Source organism: Tachypleus tridentatus, chromosome 6, assembly GCF_004210375.1.
Source record: "Tachypleus tridentatus isolate NWPU-2018 chromosome 6, ASM421037v1, whole genome shotgun sequence".
Lineage (NCBI taxonomy): Eukaryota > Metazoa > Arthropoda > Merostomata > Xiphosura > Limulidae > Tachypleus > Tachypleus tridentatus.
The window spans coordinates 40,553,521-40,570,754 of record NC_134830.1 but is presented as its reverse complement, the minus strand read 5'-3'; the positions used below and the strand labels follow the sequence as shown (position 1 = coordinate 40,570,754).

At 30.5% G+C, this 17,234-nt stretch overlaps 1 protein-coding gene across 3 annotated transcripts in view; it reads left to right on the top strand.

Moving 5' to 3' along the window:
• The window catches only part of LOC143252303 (uncharacterized), a 58,945-nt gene that overhangs the window by 19,476 nt on the left and 22,235 nt on the right, over positions 1-17,234 (top strand). For all 3 annotated transcript variants that reach the window (XM_076504220.1, XM_076504221.1, XM_076504219.1), the window contains exons 5-9: positions 2,230-2,333; positions 4,337-4,364; positions 9,067-9,523; positions 9,870-10,038; positions 10,447-12,047. In XM_076504220.1, the coding sequence (XP_076360335.1) occupies positions 2,230-2,333; positions 4,337-4,364; positions 9,067-9,523; positions 9,870-10,038; positions 10,447-12,047 (2,359 nt within the window). The remainder of the gene's footprint in view (positions 1-2,229; positions 2,334-4,336; positions 4,365-9,066; positions 9,524-9,869; positions 10,039-10,446; positions 12,048-17,234) is intronic.

Genomic DNA, 17,234 nt, shown 5'->3' with positions numbered 1-17,234 from the left:
ACTGTTTGACTTATACTTTACGGAACTAGGGTAGAAAGAATACTTAACATAGGAAATTTGGAACAAAGACATGTCATGAGATAAAGGGAAATGAAAGTTGATAATTTAAATATTTTTCTTTGAAATTGAGAATTCAAAATTTAGATAATACAAAAAAGTTGAATCATAAACTGCTTTTTGATGCAACATTTGTTAACTCAAGTTGGTGACAGTGTAATTCAATTAAGTTTTAAATGTACCTCTGTTAAAGGTTATGAAATGAGCACTTTGATATACCTACATTAAGAGGTTTAAGCAGGTTTTATTTGTGTCAACTTTGATTTCATACAAGAATAACTGAAACAACTCGTGATTTATGTATTTCATCATGTGACTTATACTGAAGTCTTCAGAAAAGACAACAAAATGTTAATTGATTGACTTTCTGCCAGTGAGTGATTGTTGTATTAGAATCTCAACTTTTAGATAAGTATTTTATTTACAAAATATTTTAAAATTTTGTATGATAAAAGTGTAACTACCATCCAATTTTTGACAGATTACCTAGCTTGTCTGCAAAACACTTAAGGATGTAATTTTAGTAGGAAGCTATTATCCTGCAAGCAATATAAACCTACTTATAAACTATAGTGCTTGATTTTGAAGGCAAAGCATTCAAAATTTTTAATGAGGTATGTTGTAGTCAAGTTTGTCTGTACATAAAGATGCTATAGGAAATTTGGAAATACACTTGTAAGTTTACAAAAGGAGCACCCATGGTACAAAAATAGGTTCTGAAACTGAATTTTGTGTGTGTGTGTGTGTATGTGTATCTTTTTTTATATATTGATAATGTGCATGACATTGCCAGTTTCATATTTTTGATTTGCAGTAGTAGAATTATTTTGGCTTGTAATAATTAAAATGTCAAAACATCAGGCCTTCAAGTGAATGTATTAATTCCTGCATGTTAAAAGTGGTTCTATTTTATTGTAAACATTATCTGTGAAACTTGTAAATATTCTTTGGAAAAACCGTATAAAGAAACCTATTTTACTCTAAAAATATTGCCACTGTGTGAGTAATTCAGATTTGAAAAATTGTATCCTTGCTAAATAAATGAAGTACAAAACCAATAAAATGTGTGTTTTTTTGGCCAGTGAGCTTACAGATATTTTTTTAATGGGATAGAAGCTTTATGTGTGATATAATTAAAAAAAAAGTGTAATTATAGGATATATTTTCTAAAGCTGCACAAAAAAACTATTCCATAGTTAATTTTTAAATACAATGCTTCAGGCTACACCACATTTGTAGTATCATAATCTTGTTGATGTTTGGTCTTGGAACCAAAATTTAGAGTTCTGTTTTCTGTGATCACTAAGAACATTCACAGCTTACTGACCTGAAGCAGTTGAGACTGGTGCCATTTGACTTGGCACCTTATATTCATATAGAGGAAAACTACATGTTGTCTCAACATTGTTCTGCTTCCTCAGTTTGGCACCACTGCAATACCCAATCCCTGGAAGTAACACACACTACTATTTCTTCTTGCTCTTTTAGTGTAGATATTCTAAGTATAAATTTATATTATAGGAAGTTAACATTTCAGAATTCAAATTGAAAGCTAGTTTATAAGAAAAGCTTCTCATATGTGTGTTCAAATTTGAAAATATGATCAGTTACATTCATTAATGTTTTTGCAATTGGTCAAAATACATTCTTCCTGAATGTAAGTCAAGTTTTAATGTGAATGTAAGTTACATTGTTGCTAAGCTACAGTACCAAAGGTCATCAAACTCTTTGTCTGTATGTGCGTATCATTTGGTAAAAACTATTAGTTATAAAGGAATATTTAGATGCATGCTACTGGCTTTCTAAGAGGGAAATCAAGTAGGAAAATTGATCTGACCAGTGTAACTGTCAATTTAAATATTATTGATACTGGTAAGTTTGCTTTCAGGTGTAGTTGGCAAATATAGTGTTGTGCATTATTTTGTTGTTTACATGGAGGTTTTATTAAATTCCATTAAAGTCCAGCTTATCAGATACTGGGTTAATGAGCTATGTGACCCAACTATTTGCTATGCATAAGCAAGACAAAAGCATTAACTGTCATGTTGAAAAACATTTCTTTTTTATATTGCATTGATAGTTTAAAAAACTTTAAATGTTATTTTGTATATATGTAGTGTGAGGAATATTATTTGTATTTAATTAAAAGGTCTGATTCTCTCACTTTTATAGGGTGGAAACGAGAAATTGTCTTCAGAGCAACCGTGGAACGTAATCAGTCAAGGAAAAGAAATTTGGCTGATATATATTATTTCACTCCCAATGGTCAAAAACTGGTAATTTATGCCTGTTTTCTGCAATATAAAAAGGGAGTTCCCTTAATACAACAGGCAAAATAAAATTTTTCTTAGTAGAGCTTGAGGGAATTTTTTTTGCAGTATAAAAAAATGGAATCTTCTCTAATTTTTACGAAAATTATTTCAGAACTATAAGCAATTGTTTTAAATTCATAGTATGAAAAGAGATAATTTATAAAGCTTGTAACTTAATTTTGTAACATTGTTTCAGTATATGGTTGCTGTGTGTATTGTTGGGTTTAGGCTACAGACAACTGACATATTTGTTGTTTAGTATCTTGTTTTCTTAATTTTAAAATCGTAAGAATGTAATTTTGTGAAGAGGTTAAAAGGTTAGCTGAAGATGTACAAGGAGAAGTATCTGATATTAAAAAAATTGTTTGCATTTACTAAAATAGTGGGTGTAAAATAAGTGAGAAGGATTCAAAGAGTTAACAAAGAAATTCATGACTAACTGCACTCTACTTTATTACCACCTAAAATTGTGCCTCTAGGTATGTGTATATTACTAACAAACAAACAAAATGTTTAAAAACCACATTGTAGCTGTTGTCAGTGCTAAAACAATGTTTATTTCTCTTTGTACACACACAAGCAGATGTTATGAGAACATGAAAGAAGGAAAAAAGTAAAATTTGAAATTAAAGCAACAAAATCTTAAGTGAAAGTGTTGAAAGGGATAGAGGTAGCAACTGAGTAGATGGTGCTTTTCATCCAATATAGAAGATTTAGGAATAATAAAAGTATTAATAAAATTGTTCTGAAATTGTTTTTTTCTGAAGATGTGGGGGGAAGGGTTCACAAACTCAGTCACCTCGTCTTTTGTAAGTGCACTTTAGGCACTCATAATGATTAGTGGAATTGTTAGATTTGAATGCATGTCCATGTTAAAGAAATTAGTGTGAATTTTTTAAATTTATTTTCTGGACATCTGTCTGTGACAAGTATAAAAATTTGTGCTTTTCAACCTCATAAGCAAGTGCAAAAAAGATGTAGTTTATTGAAGAAATAAAACATAACTTGTGGGTCTGTATGAAGTTTTAGGTAGATAAAGCTACAGATGTTTTTGAAATATATTTAAAGAGGGATTGATAGGTAGGATTTTCTAAAATGGATTTAGCTATTTCAACATTTGATGAATTTCTTAAAGTAAAAAAATGTGTAGCTTTTTCATTAAATATTGATTAAAATTGATTAAATGTTTTAAAAGTCAACAGGTTTTTAGAAAGGTACCTTCACTCTGAGTTTTTGTTCTCAATTATTTATGCATCTAATGGTTAGGAAAATATAGCTATATATTTGTCTTGACACTGTTTTGGTGCACCTTATTGTGTTGTATGCTGTTATATTTTATAGATTTGCTATAAATTGTAGCCCATTTGTGTAAAAAGTATGGGAAAGAATTTATACTTTTGAACATTAGAAGTAAAAACTGATTTTCCTCTACATTAATTCAGAATTTCAGCTAAATGTCATTTTGGAATACAATACTACTACGTTAGAACAGTGGGTATTGTATCATAATAAAAGTGAGTGATTTGGTGATTGTTCCAGTTTTAATATGCTTCTGCCATAAAGGTTATGTTTCTGGTATGACATGAAAACATGGACAACAACAGTTAATACATATTGTAATAATTTATCTTCTCTCTTATATGTCTGAACTTTCAAGTAAATGTAATTGTTGCACTGTTATTCTAAAAAAATGGGCATGCTTTGATTCTTTATAAGACTAATGAAGAAGTGAAAAAGCTTCTACAGAAAGGTTAACTGTTCTCATGTTGAATGCATGGTTTGAGTATGGTCTGATGTGTGTGAATTTTTAATGACCTAGCTTTTAAACATGCAGCTGTTTTCTCATAATAAAGTGTTTTGATTACGATATATACATATACTGTTTTTATTGCACATTAATAAAGGAACAGTTGCATATGCTGACACACATGCACATGGCATAATATGCATTGTTTTTATGTTTACAGAGGTCCATGAAAGAACTAGAATTTTTCAGTAAGTATAAAATGTGTGTAATATATGTGTATAGCTTTGATGTTTTCTTTATTGTAATATTTATTAATAATTAGCCTTTTAGTTGCTGTTTGATTATTTATGAATAGTGTTGATTTTCACAATCTACTGTATTTTATATTTATCTTATTGAAAGTGTAGTCTTGTAAATTTTTTTTTTTAAAAGTACTTTAGAGGAGCTTGTTAAAAAATATTCCATCAGAGTTTGAGAATAATTTACACACACAGTTTTTACTATATAGTTTTTCTTATTTTATATTTTTATTTTCTTGATGAGTGGGGAAACTAAAAGAATTGATGAAATTGAAGTAGTTTCAAAGCTAAGATAAATAAAACGACAAATTTTGAGGTCTTATTACTTGGTCATTGCTATTAATAATTATAGAGAGGATCTTCTAAACTACTGTGCTCATGATATGTGTGGTGTTTAAGTTGTAAAGTTTTAATTTACATTATTGCTCTAATTATAGTTCAAGAAATTCAGATAATTAGTGCTTGTTTGGCATTATAAAGGGAATCTTTTAATTAGTATGCTTAAGGTTTGTGGAAAAAGTCTTAATGAGTGACTTAATTTTGTGTGTGTGTGTTTAGTATGTTAACTATTAGTTTTTAGTATGTGGTTTTATTATTGTTTGGATTAGGTAGTTATATATTATTAGACTAATTTCTTGATTTTAATTTCAAACATTTTACCATAAGTATATTGGTATGGTTTAGTGCCGACATGAATAAGAACTTTTATTCTGCAAGCAACATTTGCTAATTTTTATATTTTCATTTCTTGTCTGAGTGATAACAGTGTCTAAATTTTTGCTGATAATGAAGTTTGCTGGAGCACTTTAATAAATAATCTTGTTATTTCTTTGCAAATCTAAACTGAATATGCAGTTTGAGAAATATCTGGAGCTGCATTATGTTAAATAAAATTTGATTTGTCTTGGTGCATTGTTTAACAATATTTGAATTGTACAAAACTGTTGGGTAATTAGATTTCTAAGCTGGTTTCTATTGATTTGTTGCAAGTTATATTCCAATTTTCAATAATGTTTTTTTAGCACATGGTAATTATTAGACATTATATTAGTTTAACATAAATAACTCTTACTATAAATTCTCCTAATCAGAAGAGTTCCATTAAAACTAGTAACTTTATATTATAGTAAATCACTGTATATATAGCTTTTCACAGATATTTTGAATTTATTTCATGCCTTCTCTATAAAGTGCTTGTTAGCTGTTAGTAGCAAGAGCAAAAATGCATATTGTAAATGTTATTATTTGAAATGTCAGTGAGATAGAAAATTCAATGGCATTGAGCTACTTTTATTTTGGGAATTTTAATATGTAAGTTGTAATCAGAATTACCTTACAGTAGAAGAGGATATATGTCTGTATTGAACTTTTTTGTGTGACAATAAGAACTTGATTTAGTGAATTAACCTGCAGATTAACACCTTGCTTTTCTTTTTTTTCTAGCTTCTAATTCAAAAATTTAATTTCTTGCCTTTTTGAAATTCACTGTTTTCGTACTCCAGTTTACCATTTTTGTATTATATCCTTCAAACTTAAACTTTTAAAGTTAAAAGTTTTAATATTGGTGCAAGCCAGTTGTTTGCTACTGGTGCCTTTAAGTACAATTATACCTAATACTTTGTACATTTTTTACTGATCCAAAAGAGTGTTATATGGGCAAGTTATAAGACATGTATAATTTGTCACGACATACAGTTTGCACAGCAAGCAATCTTATACTGAGTTGTTTTTTTTCTTCAAGTCTCAAGTTGTAATGGACTAACTGCTCTGAGAAACACCTTGTGTACCTTGTCACTGATAATATATTATAACTATGCTTCTGATGTAGTTTCACAGTATTTGTAAACCTACATCCTTTTCCTTTGAATAATAAATTTGATTTCATAAATTTGACTCTTTCTACCCACATGTTGACTGTATGTTGGGAAAAAAATAGTTTGTTACACTTTTTTTTTAAATGTTTTTAAAATTCAAAAAGAAATTTGTTAAAGATTTATGTGAAATATTAAAACAAGTAATTTCCCCCAAAACAGTCAATTTTATCCACATCTTACGTTCATACTGACTCTGAGGCCATTCATTCTTAATCCTTTTATGATGTGGTAAGGATCAAAAGTCCTGTCATCATGATTATTGAGTTGCATTCAAGATTTTACTGAAATGCTATTTTATGAATTTATTTCACTGTTTGGTATAAAATTGTAATTATAATTCAAACTTTAATATTACATTGGAGTTAATTTCTTAATTTAAAAGTAAATATTAAAATACATCTAAATACAGTTTTTAGTGAGTCACGTGGTGTGTTGAATGCAGCACTTGTAAAAATTAGGAACTCAAATTACTAATATTATCAAGCTATAATATAAAATAAGAACCTCGTATCTTTTTATTTTGTTGAGGTATGGCTTAGGTACTGAATCAGATACAGTGTAACTGTTCACCTCTTTTTCTTTTTTGGACATGGTTCATTATATGTGCTTACATGAATATGTGGCATGTGAATAATCAATCGACAGCTTAGAATCTCTCCCTCGTGGTTTTCTCAGCCATTTTAATCTATAAAAAGGCTGCCACTTTCTTTCAAACTAGGATTTCAAGGAGGTGGGTTGTGTCTTTAGTCTGCATCAAGTTTCTTATTTTTAGACCTAAATACAACTTAGTTATTAAGCTTATTTTTTAGACCTAAATACAACTTAGTTATTAAGCTTAATAAATTATACTGAAATTCTGTGATATCTATATAATGTGTGATTTTTTGGTTATTCAACTGTGTATATAATAACTAAGTTGTATTTAGGTCTAAAAAATAAGGAAATTCTTAAGGTTTTATACATAAATATATCTATATATGTATATATTATATAATAATTGAAACATGACTATATTTTTAAATGAAAGTCCATTAAAACGTTGTAATTCATGTGTTATGTATTGAAGTAAGTGTATATTAGGGAGAGTTTTCAAAAATGGAAAGAGGTGAATGTGGTCAACTGTGTTAGATTCAGTACATAAGCCATACCACAGCAAAATAAAAAGATATGAGGTTCTTATTTTAAATTATAGCTTGTCAATATTGGTAATTTGTGTTTCTAATTTGTATGAAACTAGAGACTTAGTATTTTGACATCACAAACACCTAATTTTTCCAGTGCTGCATTTGACATACCATGTGACTTACTAAAATCTATATTTAGATGTATTCTTTTAAAATTTACTTTTAAATTAAGAAATTAAGTCATATATAATATTAAAGTTTGAATTATAATCTATAATTTTATACCAGACTTAGTGTCACAGATTCATAAAATAAAAGTTGTGTTCCCTAGTACTATTATTGTCATTGCTAAATATCAAAACAAAATGATGTATCAACACTATCAATTCCCTTTACAATTTTAAACACTTGAATGAGATCCCACAACTCTTCTTTTTACAAGAGAAGATAAAAAAAAAATACAAGACTGAACTCACTATTACAAATGTTGCCTAACCACTGATTTGTACAATGAAATTATAACCTTTTATGATATTTCTGTAGATACAACCTGAAATCTTACTTGTTCTATATCTAGCATACTAGCATGGGCAGGTAGTTTAGGTATTTGTAATCTGGAGGTCGTGGGTTTGAATCCCCATCACACCAAACATGCTCACTTTTTCAGTCGTGGAGGTGTTATAATGTAACGGTCAATCTCACTGTTCATAGTTAAAAGAGTACTCCAAGAGTTGGTGGTGGGTGGTGATGACTAGCTGCCTTCCCACTAGGCATGCATTGCTAAATTAGGAATCGCTGGTGCAGATAGCCCTTGTGTAGCTTTGCATGAAATTCAAAACACAATTCTAGACACTACTTAGAGGGCTTTAAAGACTGATCGACTATTGCACCAAGATTCCTTTCTCTTTTTTTAATGACACTGTTAAGGTTATTCTTATTCCAATTATAATTCAAATTATGAAAACCCACATGCAGTATATTTCATATATCAAAACTAAAACCCATCTACCGTTTATTTACCCAACTCACTGTATAATCTGAATTCTTTTAACAGACTTTCCAAAACTTTTACCACAACTTATATAAGACTTGATTGGTTTATAATCAGCTAGTGCTAAAATTACAGTATAGAATATCATTTGAAGATTTCGCAGAAGTTAAGTAATAATTATTACTTACTGCATAATAATAATGTCACTTGCCTTGACATACAGAAATAAAGTTAGGCTTAAAAAGTGATGTTGTTATATGCTATTGACAAAATTCACACACAAACATATCCATATACATCTTTTAGTATACATAACTAACCTGCTATCTGTGTGTGAAATAACATATCTTTCTTGCTTTTTGTCCTGTCCCCCACTGTAACTTGATTAAAGTTACTCTTTCCTTGGTAATGCTGATAAAATGAGTCTTTATTCCAGAACCAAAGCTATGATCTGCTGCCCTTTTTTGTGGCATGGAATTCACCCAGTTAATATCTCCTCAGAGTTTATTTTGAAAATATAAAAAAATGCACAAAATTTTGTTTTGTTATCTACCATTTACCAAAAAAGCACTAGTATGTTTATATTTGTGCATCTTCTTTTTTTTTTTATCTCGGCACCTTATAAACATAAGAGTAATAATTTGTTTTATTTTCCTTCTTAGTGGAAAAAAATCCAAACCATTGTCTCCCTGTAGAATATTTCACATTTGGTAAATACTCAGTTTATCAAGAACCTTATGAGGTTCAGCGACAAGCTCTACCAAAATCAAGAACACCAGAAGTTCAATCTCCTGTCCATCCCCCTGTTGAGTCTCCCCCTGTACCAAAACGGAAAAGAGGGCGCCCCCCCAAAAATCCAAAAGTAACAACAGTTACAACAGAAACTGAAACTGAAAAAGAATCATCAGATGATACATCAACACCTAAAGGCAAGAAAAGACAAGGTCCAGGAATTAAATATACAGCCAAACGATTTAAACAAGATATTTCTTCACCACAGTCACAGCAGCCAGCACAACGTACATTAAAGAACCAGGCAGTCACTACTAAAACTTCATATTCAAAAAAAAGTAAACAAGCAGAAGCTAAGAAGACAGGCAGTCAGAAAACCTTCCCACTGTGAGTGTAGTTTTAATGATCTCATCTGTGACTGAACAGTAGTTTATTTTATTGTGATCACCTACCTCTTTAAGCATTTTATTATCATCTTGTATATAAAAAAAACAAAAAACAAAAAAAAAACCCACGTTCTGAAGATTTTATACACTGCTTTTTTTATAAATTGAAATATTTTCGGAGTGAATATATATGCCCTCATTCCTTGTAGTTGGTTGAAGATTTTGAACTCTAGTGACAATCTAAATACACATACACATGATGCAGTGCAAAAGGACTCAAGTGACGTAACCTGTGCCTGGAAACAAGTGCTGGCCAAGTGACGACAGTAATGTTTTCTGTGCTGCAGGCTAAGCAAGATCAAGACGGATATGGCTGAGCCCATCCTGTGTTCTCTCCATTGTGTGGGACGGAATGGTCAGCTACCCTCCCTCCACTGTGGAGTATGCCTGTGCCTCTTTCATCCAGAATGTGTTGGTCTTGTTGCCACTTCACTGCCATCCATCTTTATTTGTCAGGTAGTAAACTTATTTATTGCAGAATACGTACGTTAATTATTATAAAAACAACCCAATTTATTGTGTATAGTAGTATGTCAGTCTTTGTAACTCAGGTCTGTTTCTGCTTGTAGTTTAAAGGTCTTTTACTTTGCTTTAGATAAATGTGTTAAGATATTTGGCTTCCTTTGCAATGGAAATGTAAAATGTATTACTTTTAATAACATGTACATAACAATAAAATAATTTAATGTATGACATAGGGTTTTTAATAGTTCAGAATATTATCCAAACCAAATATGAAACTGTTTTTTTTACTATTTATGACTTACTGCTGCTTTATTATAATTCATTGTTTACATTTTTCTGTTTTAATTTATTATGCATAAGAAGTCACCTGTTAAAAAAAATAAAACTTCTTTTTGACAGCGATGCAGAGAAAATATAAAGGAAGGGAAAGCACGTCTTCCTCCACCTGGTGCTCGTCCTGTAGTACCTCAAGAATCTTCTACGTTAGCATTAGACCAGTTAGAACAAAAGAAACTGGAATCTAAATCTTTAAAAAAAGAGAAGGTTGAAGAAGAAACGTCACCTACTTCCACAGAAAGTAGTTCACACACAAATATAAAAACTATGCAAGAATCATGTGATGAGGATACCAAAGTGGATATAAAATCTCCAGAAACAACCGTGCCTCTTCGGAAATATCTGCCACCTCCTCCTCCCTTAACACCAGCTCCTTCATATAATTTAGGATTGCGGGCTAGACGAATATTCCAGGAGTTTCCCCTGAGGAATTTCTCTTCACAACCACAAGATTCTTTACCAAGTAACTGTTATATAGGATATCAAACAGGAGCAGTGCCTGACAATTTTCCTGTGTCTACTCTTGTAGGCACTGGTGTCCCTGTTGTACAGAATACACTTTTTATACAGGCAGTTTCTAAAACTTCACAGGCTGGTACTACATCAGTGTTGTCTCTACAGGCTCCAGTGCTTTATTCCACTTCCAACAGTAGCAGTGCTGTCACTTGTTCATTAATTACATGTTCTGCATCTGCTTCATCTTCTGCACCCCAGATTTTGCACTCGGTTGCACCACAGCCTTTTCTTGGAGAAGGAACTGAACCTAACACTTCAGTTGTGAGTTCACCACTTGCATCAGGAACTTACACTAAAGTATTATTACAAACTTCTGAGAGTAGTGCAACTATTCCTTTGTCTAAGAATGGGGCAATTTTGAGCTCTCTAAGTAGCTCTGAGAATGAGATTACTCAGTTAATGTCATCTGAAATTCTACCAACATCTGAAGCCTCTTCTTTTCAGAGAGCATCAACCTTAGCTGTGTGCTCTACAGGAGTCACGACATCATCTACAGTTCTCGTCACATCGGCCATCAGTACTTTGCTACCTCAAATGCCTACCTTGAGGTCTTCTTCAAGTTCTATTATTCCTTCTGGTTCATATATTTCTGTTGCAGAGGAAATTGTACAAAATTCAAAACGCATCCGAGTACGTAGAGTTACTCTCCCTTCCAGTGATTATACAGAAAATAGCTCTTCAAAAGTAACAGACAAAACTGGTTCCCCACTAACTGAAACAGAAAATGATGTGGAATGTGAGTCTCCATCTGTAGAGAAAGTTCCACTAGTTACTACTCATTCTGTGGGTACCCAATCAGACACTCCTCTACCATCATCTAAAGAAGAGCCAGTGGTGCGTGAAACTGAAACTTGTGGTGTGCAAACTGAAATTAAATTAAAAGATATTGAATTTCCTGAGAGCTCTGACTGTCAAGAAAATGACAGTTCTGATGAAGATAATGTTAATGAGAAACACCCATGTAATAAGAAAGTGTTTGTTAAACTTCGAGAACATGCTTACAGCTGTGGTTTTAAAAGTCGAGAACTGAAAACTGTACCTGAGGACCAAAAACTGCACCCATTTTCTTGTTATGTCAGTCGACTGATAGGAGGTTTTGAATGTGTAAACCTCATATTCCAATACCTTGATGTAGCTGATCTTCTGAGGTAGGTATTGAATTGATTTATTTATGTTGCATGTTTCGTATGTTAACGTTTTATTGCCATTTGCGTGATACAAAGATTGACATTGGTAGGCATAACAACCTAGATTAAAACTTCTGTTGTCTGATTTTTGTAATGAAAATTTTGTAATAAAAACAAAATATAGATAGGTAAAGAATGCCGTAAAGTAAGTTTTGTTTTGATTCATTTTGCATCTATGAGATTTTTTATGCTGAGAATAATATTGAGTTGTTTTCATGGAAATAGTTTGTTTATGAATGTACATCCTGCATGGCTGTCTTATGCAAGAATTGTCTATGCAGTATGCAATTGTGTAATATTAATGTTAAGAACTGGTAATAATAAAGTTAGTAGATCCTAAGATTGAATTGTTTTTCCAGTTGCAGTACAATTAATGGAAATTGTATATGAAAGTATTTATAAAAGCTTTGGTGAAAACTGATTCTAGTATATTTTAAACATTTGAAGCACTGTGGTTTCAGTGTCATCAGTATTCAAAAGATATCTTTAATCCTGCATGATTGAATGACTTAAAACTTGAAATAGATTTTACACTCTTCTTTATCGAAATATGTGTGGATTGTAATAATTTTTGTTTGTATACATATGATCTAACAGCAAGTACACATTATGCTTTATATTTCTAAGTCTCTGAAAGTCTTAATATATACTTAATTGTGTAAAAATGTGGAAACCAAAATGTAATTGGTTCTATGTATGTACAATATTAACACCATTTAAAGTAAAAATAAAATTCATATACTACAATGCTCTCAGCTACCTCTAATCAACGGGTTGTATTTTGTGAAATTTGGCCTTAGACTGATGCAACAATTAAATACAGAGGCCAATCAGTAAATGTGTGCAGTGCTGTTGTTTTGAAACTAGAATCCAGTGTACAGAAAACAGCAGTTATTGTTACAAAATAATGTGTTACAGCCTCTCATTACAAACAAAACTGAATATTTTTTTTGTTTCATTAACTGTGGATAAACTTTTTGACAATTTCTATTGGTCCATTTTACATAACCTGCTAATATATGGATTACCATTAACAACCTGTTTGGTTAAGACTAGATTTTGGTACTTATGCTAATAAATAAGGATTTTTATATACAAAACCTGCATGTTTTGTTTAATTCTGATTTTCTAGTTAAATATTTGCATTTTTGCCATTGTGAATACATTCCAAAGAAAGACAAGTATGAAATTATAAGTAAATATACTAAATGTAGTGGATAAAATTTTGTCGTAATTATAGAATATTAAAAAATCCCTTATGTAAGTCACTGAAGTACAGTTTGAGACATTTGTCATTAAGACAAAAGTGTATAGAAGGACTATAGAGGTGTTAAGTTAACAACATTAAGTTACTATGTAAAGGTAGAAACATAAATGTTTTCATCATTGTTAAGAAAATTTATATATTCAGTTTTAATTTGAAAAGAGCACTTAATTTGATATAAACATATTTGAATAAAAGTATTGTTACACCATATGTTTATTTAAATATGTTTTATGAAATTTAAATGAGGTATTATAAAATCTAGAAATGCAAATTTACTTTGAATTTACTATTGTCATGTAGAATGCACTGGAATAATTGTGCTTATATTCTGAATCATAGAGGCTTATGTGCTACATGATTCAGAATGTAAGCACAATTATTCCAGTGCATTCTACATGACAATAGTGAATTCAAAGTAAATTTGTATTTCTAGATTTTATAATACCTTGTTATTTAAATTTCATGTTCAGCACACATGACTAAATATACTGCAAAATATGTACAACTTTGTTTTTTTGTCAATGCAGTAACTTGAGAAATAAAAACATTTGGGATAAGGTAGGTTCACGTTTTTCTGAGTGCCAGATACGAAGTTTGCAAGCATAAAATTTTCATGGTTCACTGAAGTTAGTTATTTCACATTTGCATATGTGCTGTATCTTGTATTGACCACGTATTGTACCGTCACTAAAGTAATTTTTTTAAAACTAAATTTAGTACTTTTGGATTTTATTGCACAAACTAACCTGTTCACAAAACATGAGTTTTATATTACTTCAAAGTTTTGTCTCATTATATGTACATGTATGTATGAAAATTATTTCCCTGAACACAATTTTTCATAAATGCACATGATTTCCCAGTTATTATCTGTAGATTTGTTTTTGTGCTATATATAAATCATGATATAAAATGTGATGAAACTATGCACTTAATATAGCAAAATTGTACAATGCAAAGTAAAATCACAGCTTGCATACTTGCAAAGACGCTGGACAGTCACCTTTTGACCGGATCATTGAATCATTTAACAGCTACTATGCCTCAAAATCACTTTCCAGGTATTATATTGCATCTTGATTAAGGTGACAAAAACTGATGCTTCATATGAAACAGAAAATCTTGGTTTTAACTATAAGTTAAAAGTGTCACCATGTGACTAGTCGTTATCTCATAATGTACTGTATCACTAGTTAGCATATTACTAAGGATTATTCACTGACAGCAACATCCTTCAAATGGACATTAGCCTAAAATTAGTAAATACAATTTAATCAAAATGTGAGAAACCTACATTCTGTATTGTCCATTTTTAATAATGACTAATGATGTGGTGGTTTTATATGCCCGAGGAAACTTTGAAGTGATGTATTTTGACAGCAGCTGGAGTGTTCAAAGATTTATGCACCAATCCTCAACTTTAAAAGTGAAAAATGATGTGACTGAAGTTTTATAGATTTTGCGTGACCTTTGCTAGGTTGATAGGGTTTTGTGGAAACATTGTCCTCTATGCTTGTCTCCACAACATCCATTCTACAAAGTTTCATCAAACATATAACTGCTATGATAATTAGCTAGAATATTCATAAGTGCATTGACAGTTGTACCATATGTATTTTTTATGAGTATAAAGTTTATATATATATGCATGAAGAACCTTTTTTTAAATTTATGAATATTGATAAGTGTAGGTTAACCATGCTAGATACTTTCTTTTTTTGGTGTTAAAGGAATTCATTTTTTATTCTAACAAACAGTTACAAGCCATAGAGAAAGAAAAATTAAAAGATTATGGGAGAATCAGAAAAGAAATTATGGTAAAACAGTTCAGGTTAAAACCAATCATTAAGTCCTGCCATATATTTTAATATTAGTCATATCAATACAGGTAGTTGAATGTAGTTACGGTAATAGCATTTAATATTTTGTTGGTATGTAGTCACACAAGTACTTGTATTAATGTGACTTTCATCTCTTAGCATACTTCACAAGAAGTGAAAGATGCATTTATATTGGGTTTGATTTTTAGAGTTCTTCTTGGGAGTGTCTACAAAATATTTCCATTCCTACAAGACGGTAATGCAATTTGCAAGAGGTAGTTATGCAATGGGAATTTGATGTCTTGTTCCCACAAGAATTATGTAATTGTCATGTGATAATTATTGTGTGAACAAGATATCTCATGGCAACAAGTTGGTAAGTTCATATGAGATAACTATTTCATGTGAATGACATAATTTTTTTTTCCCCCTTTGTGGGCTCCATATTTTACAAACTGAAAAGTGAATTTTAGTATAGATGTGGTTTGTTAAGCCAAAAAGCATTAACAGCCTAGTTTTAATATAACTTTTCTGTTATTTAATATACATACTTAATGTTCTGACTGTGTCCCAGTAATGGAATTCAGAGCAATCTTATTTTTGGTTGGATGAAATCTTTTGAGTGAACCATGAGATATAAATTTTGCAGAGTCATCATGTTATTCTGATGCTAATGTTTTTCAATTTATTCAGATAATACCTTGATATATTATTGATACTATTAACTGTAAACTCTGGTTATTATGTTTTTGTTAGCTTGTCTGTGGATATTTTTTTAGTTTCTAGATAAAAGAATGTGGAAAGCTCTACTGAACAGAGGATGCATCTTAGTAATCTTGCCCTGGGTACTAAACAGAGTTAGAGTTGACCAAGTCTGTGAAGAATTAAAATAATGGAATGTATATTTGTTGGTGCAGGTTTCTAAGTGATAATGCCAATAAATTAATTTTATGATTATATGTTTTGCAAACTTTTGTTTTTATTAATTTATGAAATGTAAACTGTAGCATGTGATATAAAGTAATTATTTGGCTGAATCATGTTTAGATAGCAGTGTTTAGTTCCTTTGTGGATTCAGTTTTCACTGCAGAAAACATGGCCTCTGTTTGTTGTTACTGTGCAAGAGTTTGTGGTTGTTGTGTTTTTTTAAAGTGGTAGTATATTAACGATAGGTACATTTGATATTTATTGTGAAAACCTAATTTTTTAGAGTGTGGGTTTTTGAGAGAGAATTCATAATGGATAGAAAGGACTTGGACTAAGACATAATGTTGTTGGTAGGATAAAAATGTAACCATTTCTAATGAAGCTAATCTTTACACCAAAGATTGTTCTGTTAGAAAGATTATTGACATCAGAACTTGTTTGAGCAATTCTCTTTGATTCTTAGAATTGTGGGGTTATTATTATTATTTTTAGGTGGATTAAATTACAGGAGGTATTTTTCAGTATTCATGACTGTTTGTATTATATTTTAAGGTGTTAAGTAGCAGAAAAAAATCATTTGAGTTAATATTTGAAATATTTATATTTTTAATTGAATATAAATATATTCACATTTCTTCTTGATCATATGTATATATACTTCGTATTCAATTCCAGTTCCTTGGTTGTTTTTGAAATTAATAATTTTTTATTTCTCTCCTTTAGCTAATAATCTTGTTTGATCTCATTATGTTGTTTTTTATACACATTACTAATTACTCTTCACCTGCCTGAAGGTATCGTTACATCTTCAACTTTTCAAAATTAATCTAAACACTTCCATTTTGTCAGATAGGCCACCATAGGTGTCTGTGTGGTGTAGCATTGAAGAATGCTTAATTAGTTTTGTACTTTTCAATTAAATATTTCTGTTTGTTGAATGTTTTGTTCCTGATATGTATTGTTTTTGGCACTTTACTGTGAAATTCCTCAAGCTAAATATTTATATGGGTACACTAACAGGATATCTTTAAAGAAAATTGCAGAGATCATAAGTTGGTATTTTTATTTTAATAATAAAGAGTTTTATTTGTTTCATAGTGCCATCTTTGTATGTTTCCTTTTGTTTGGCATAGT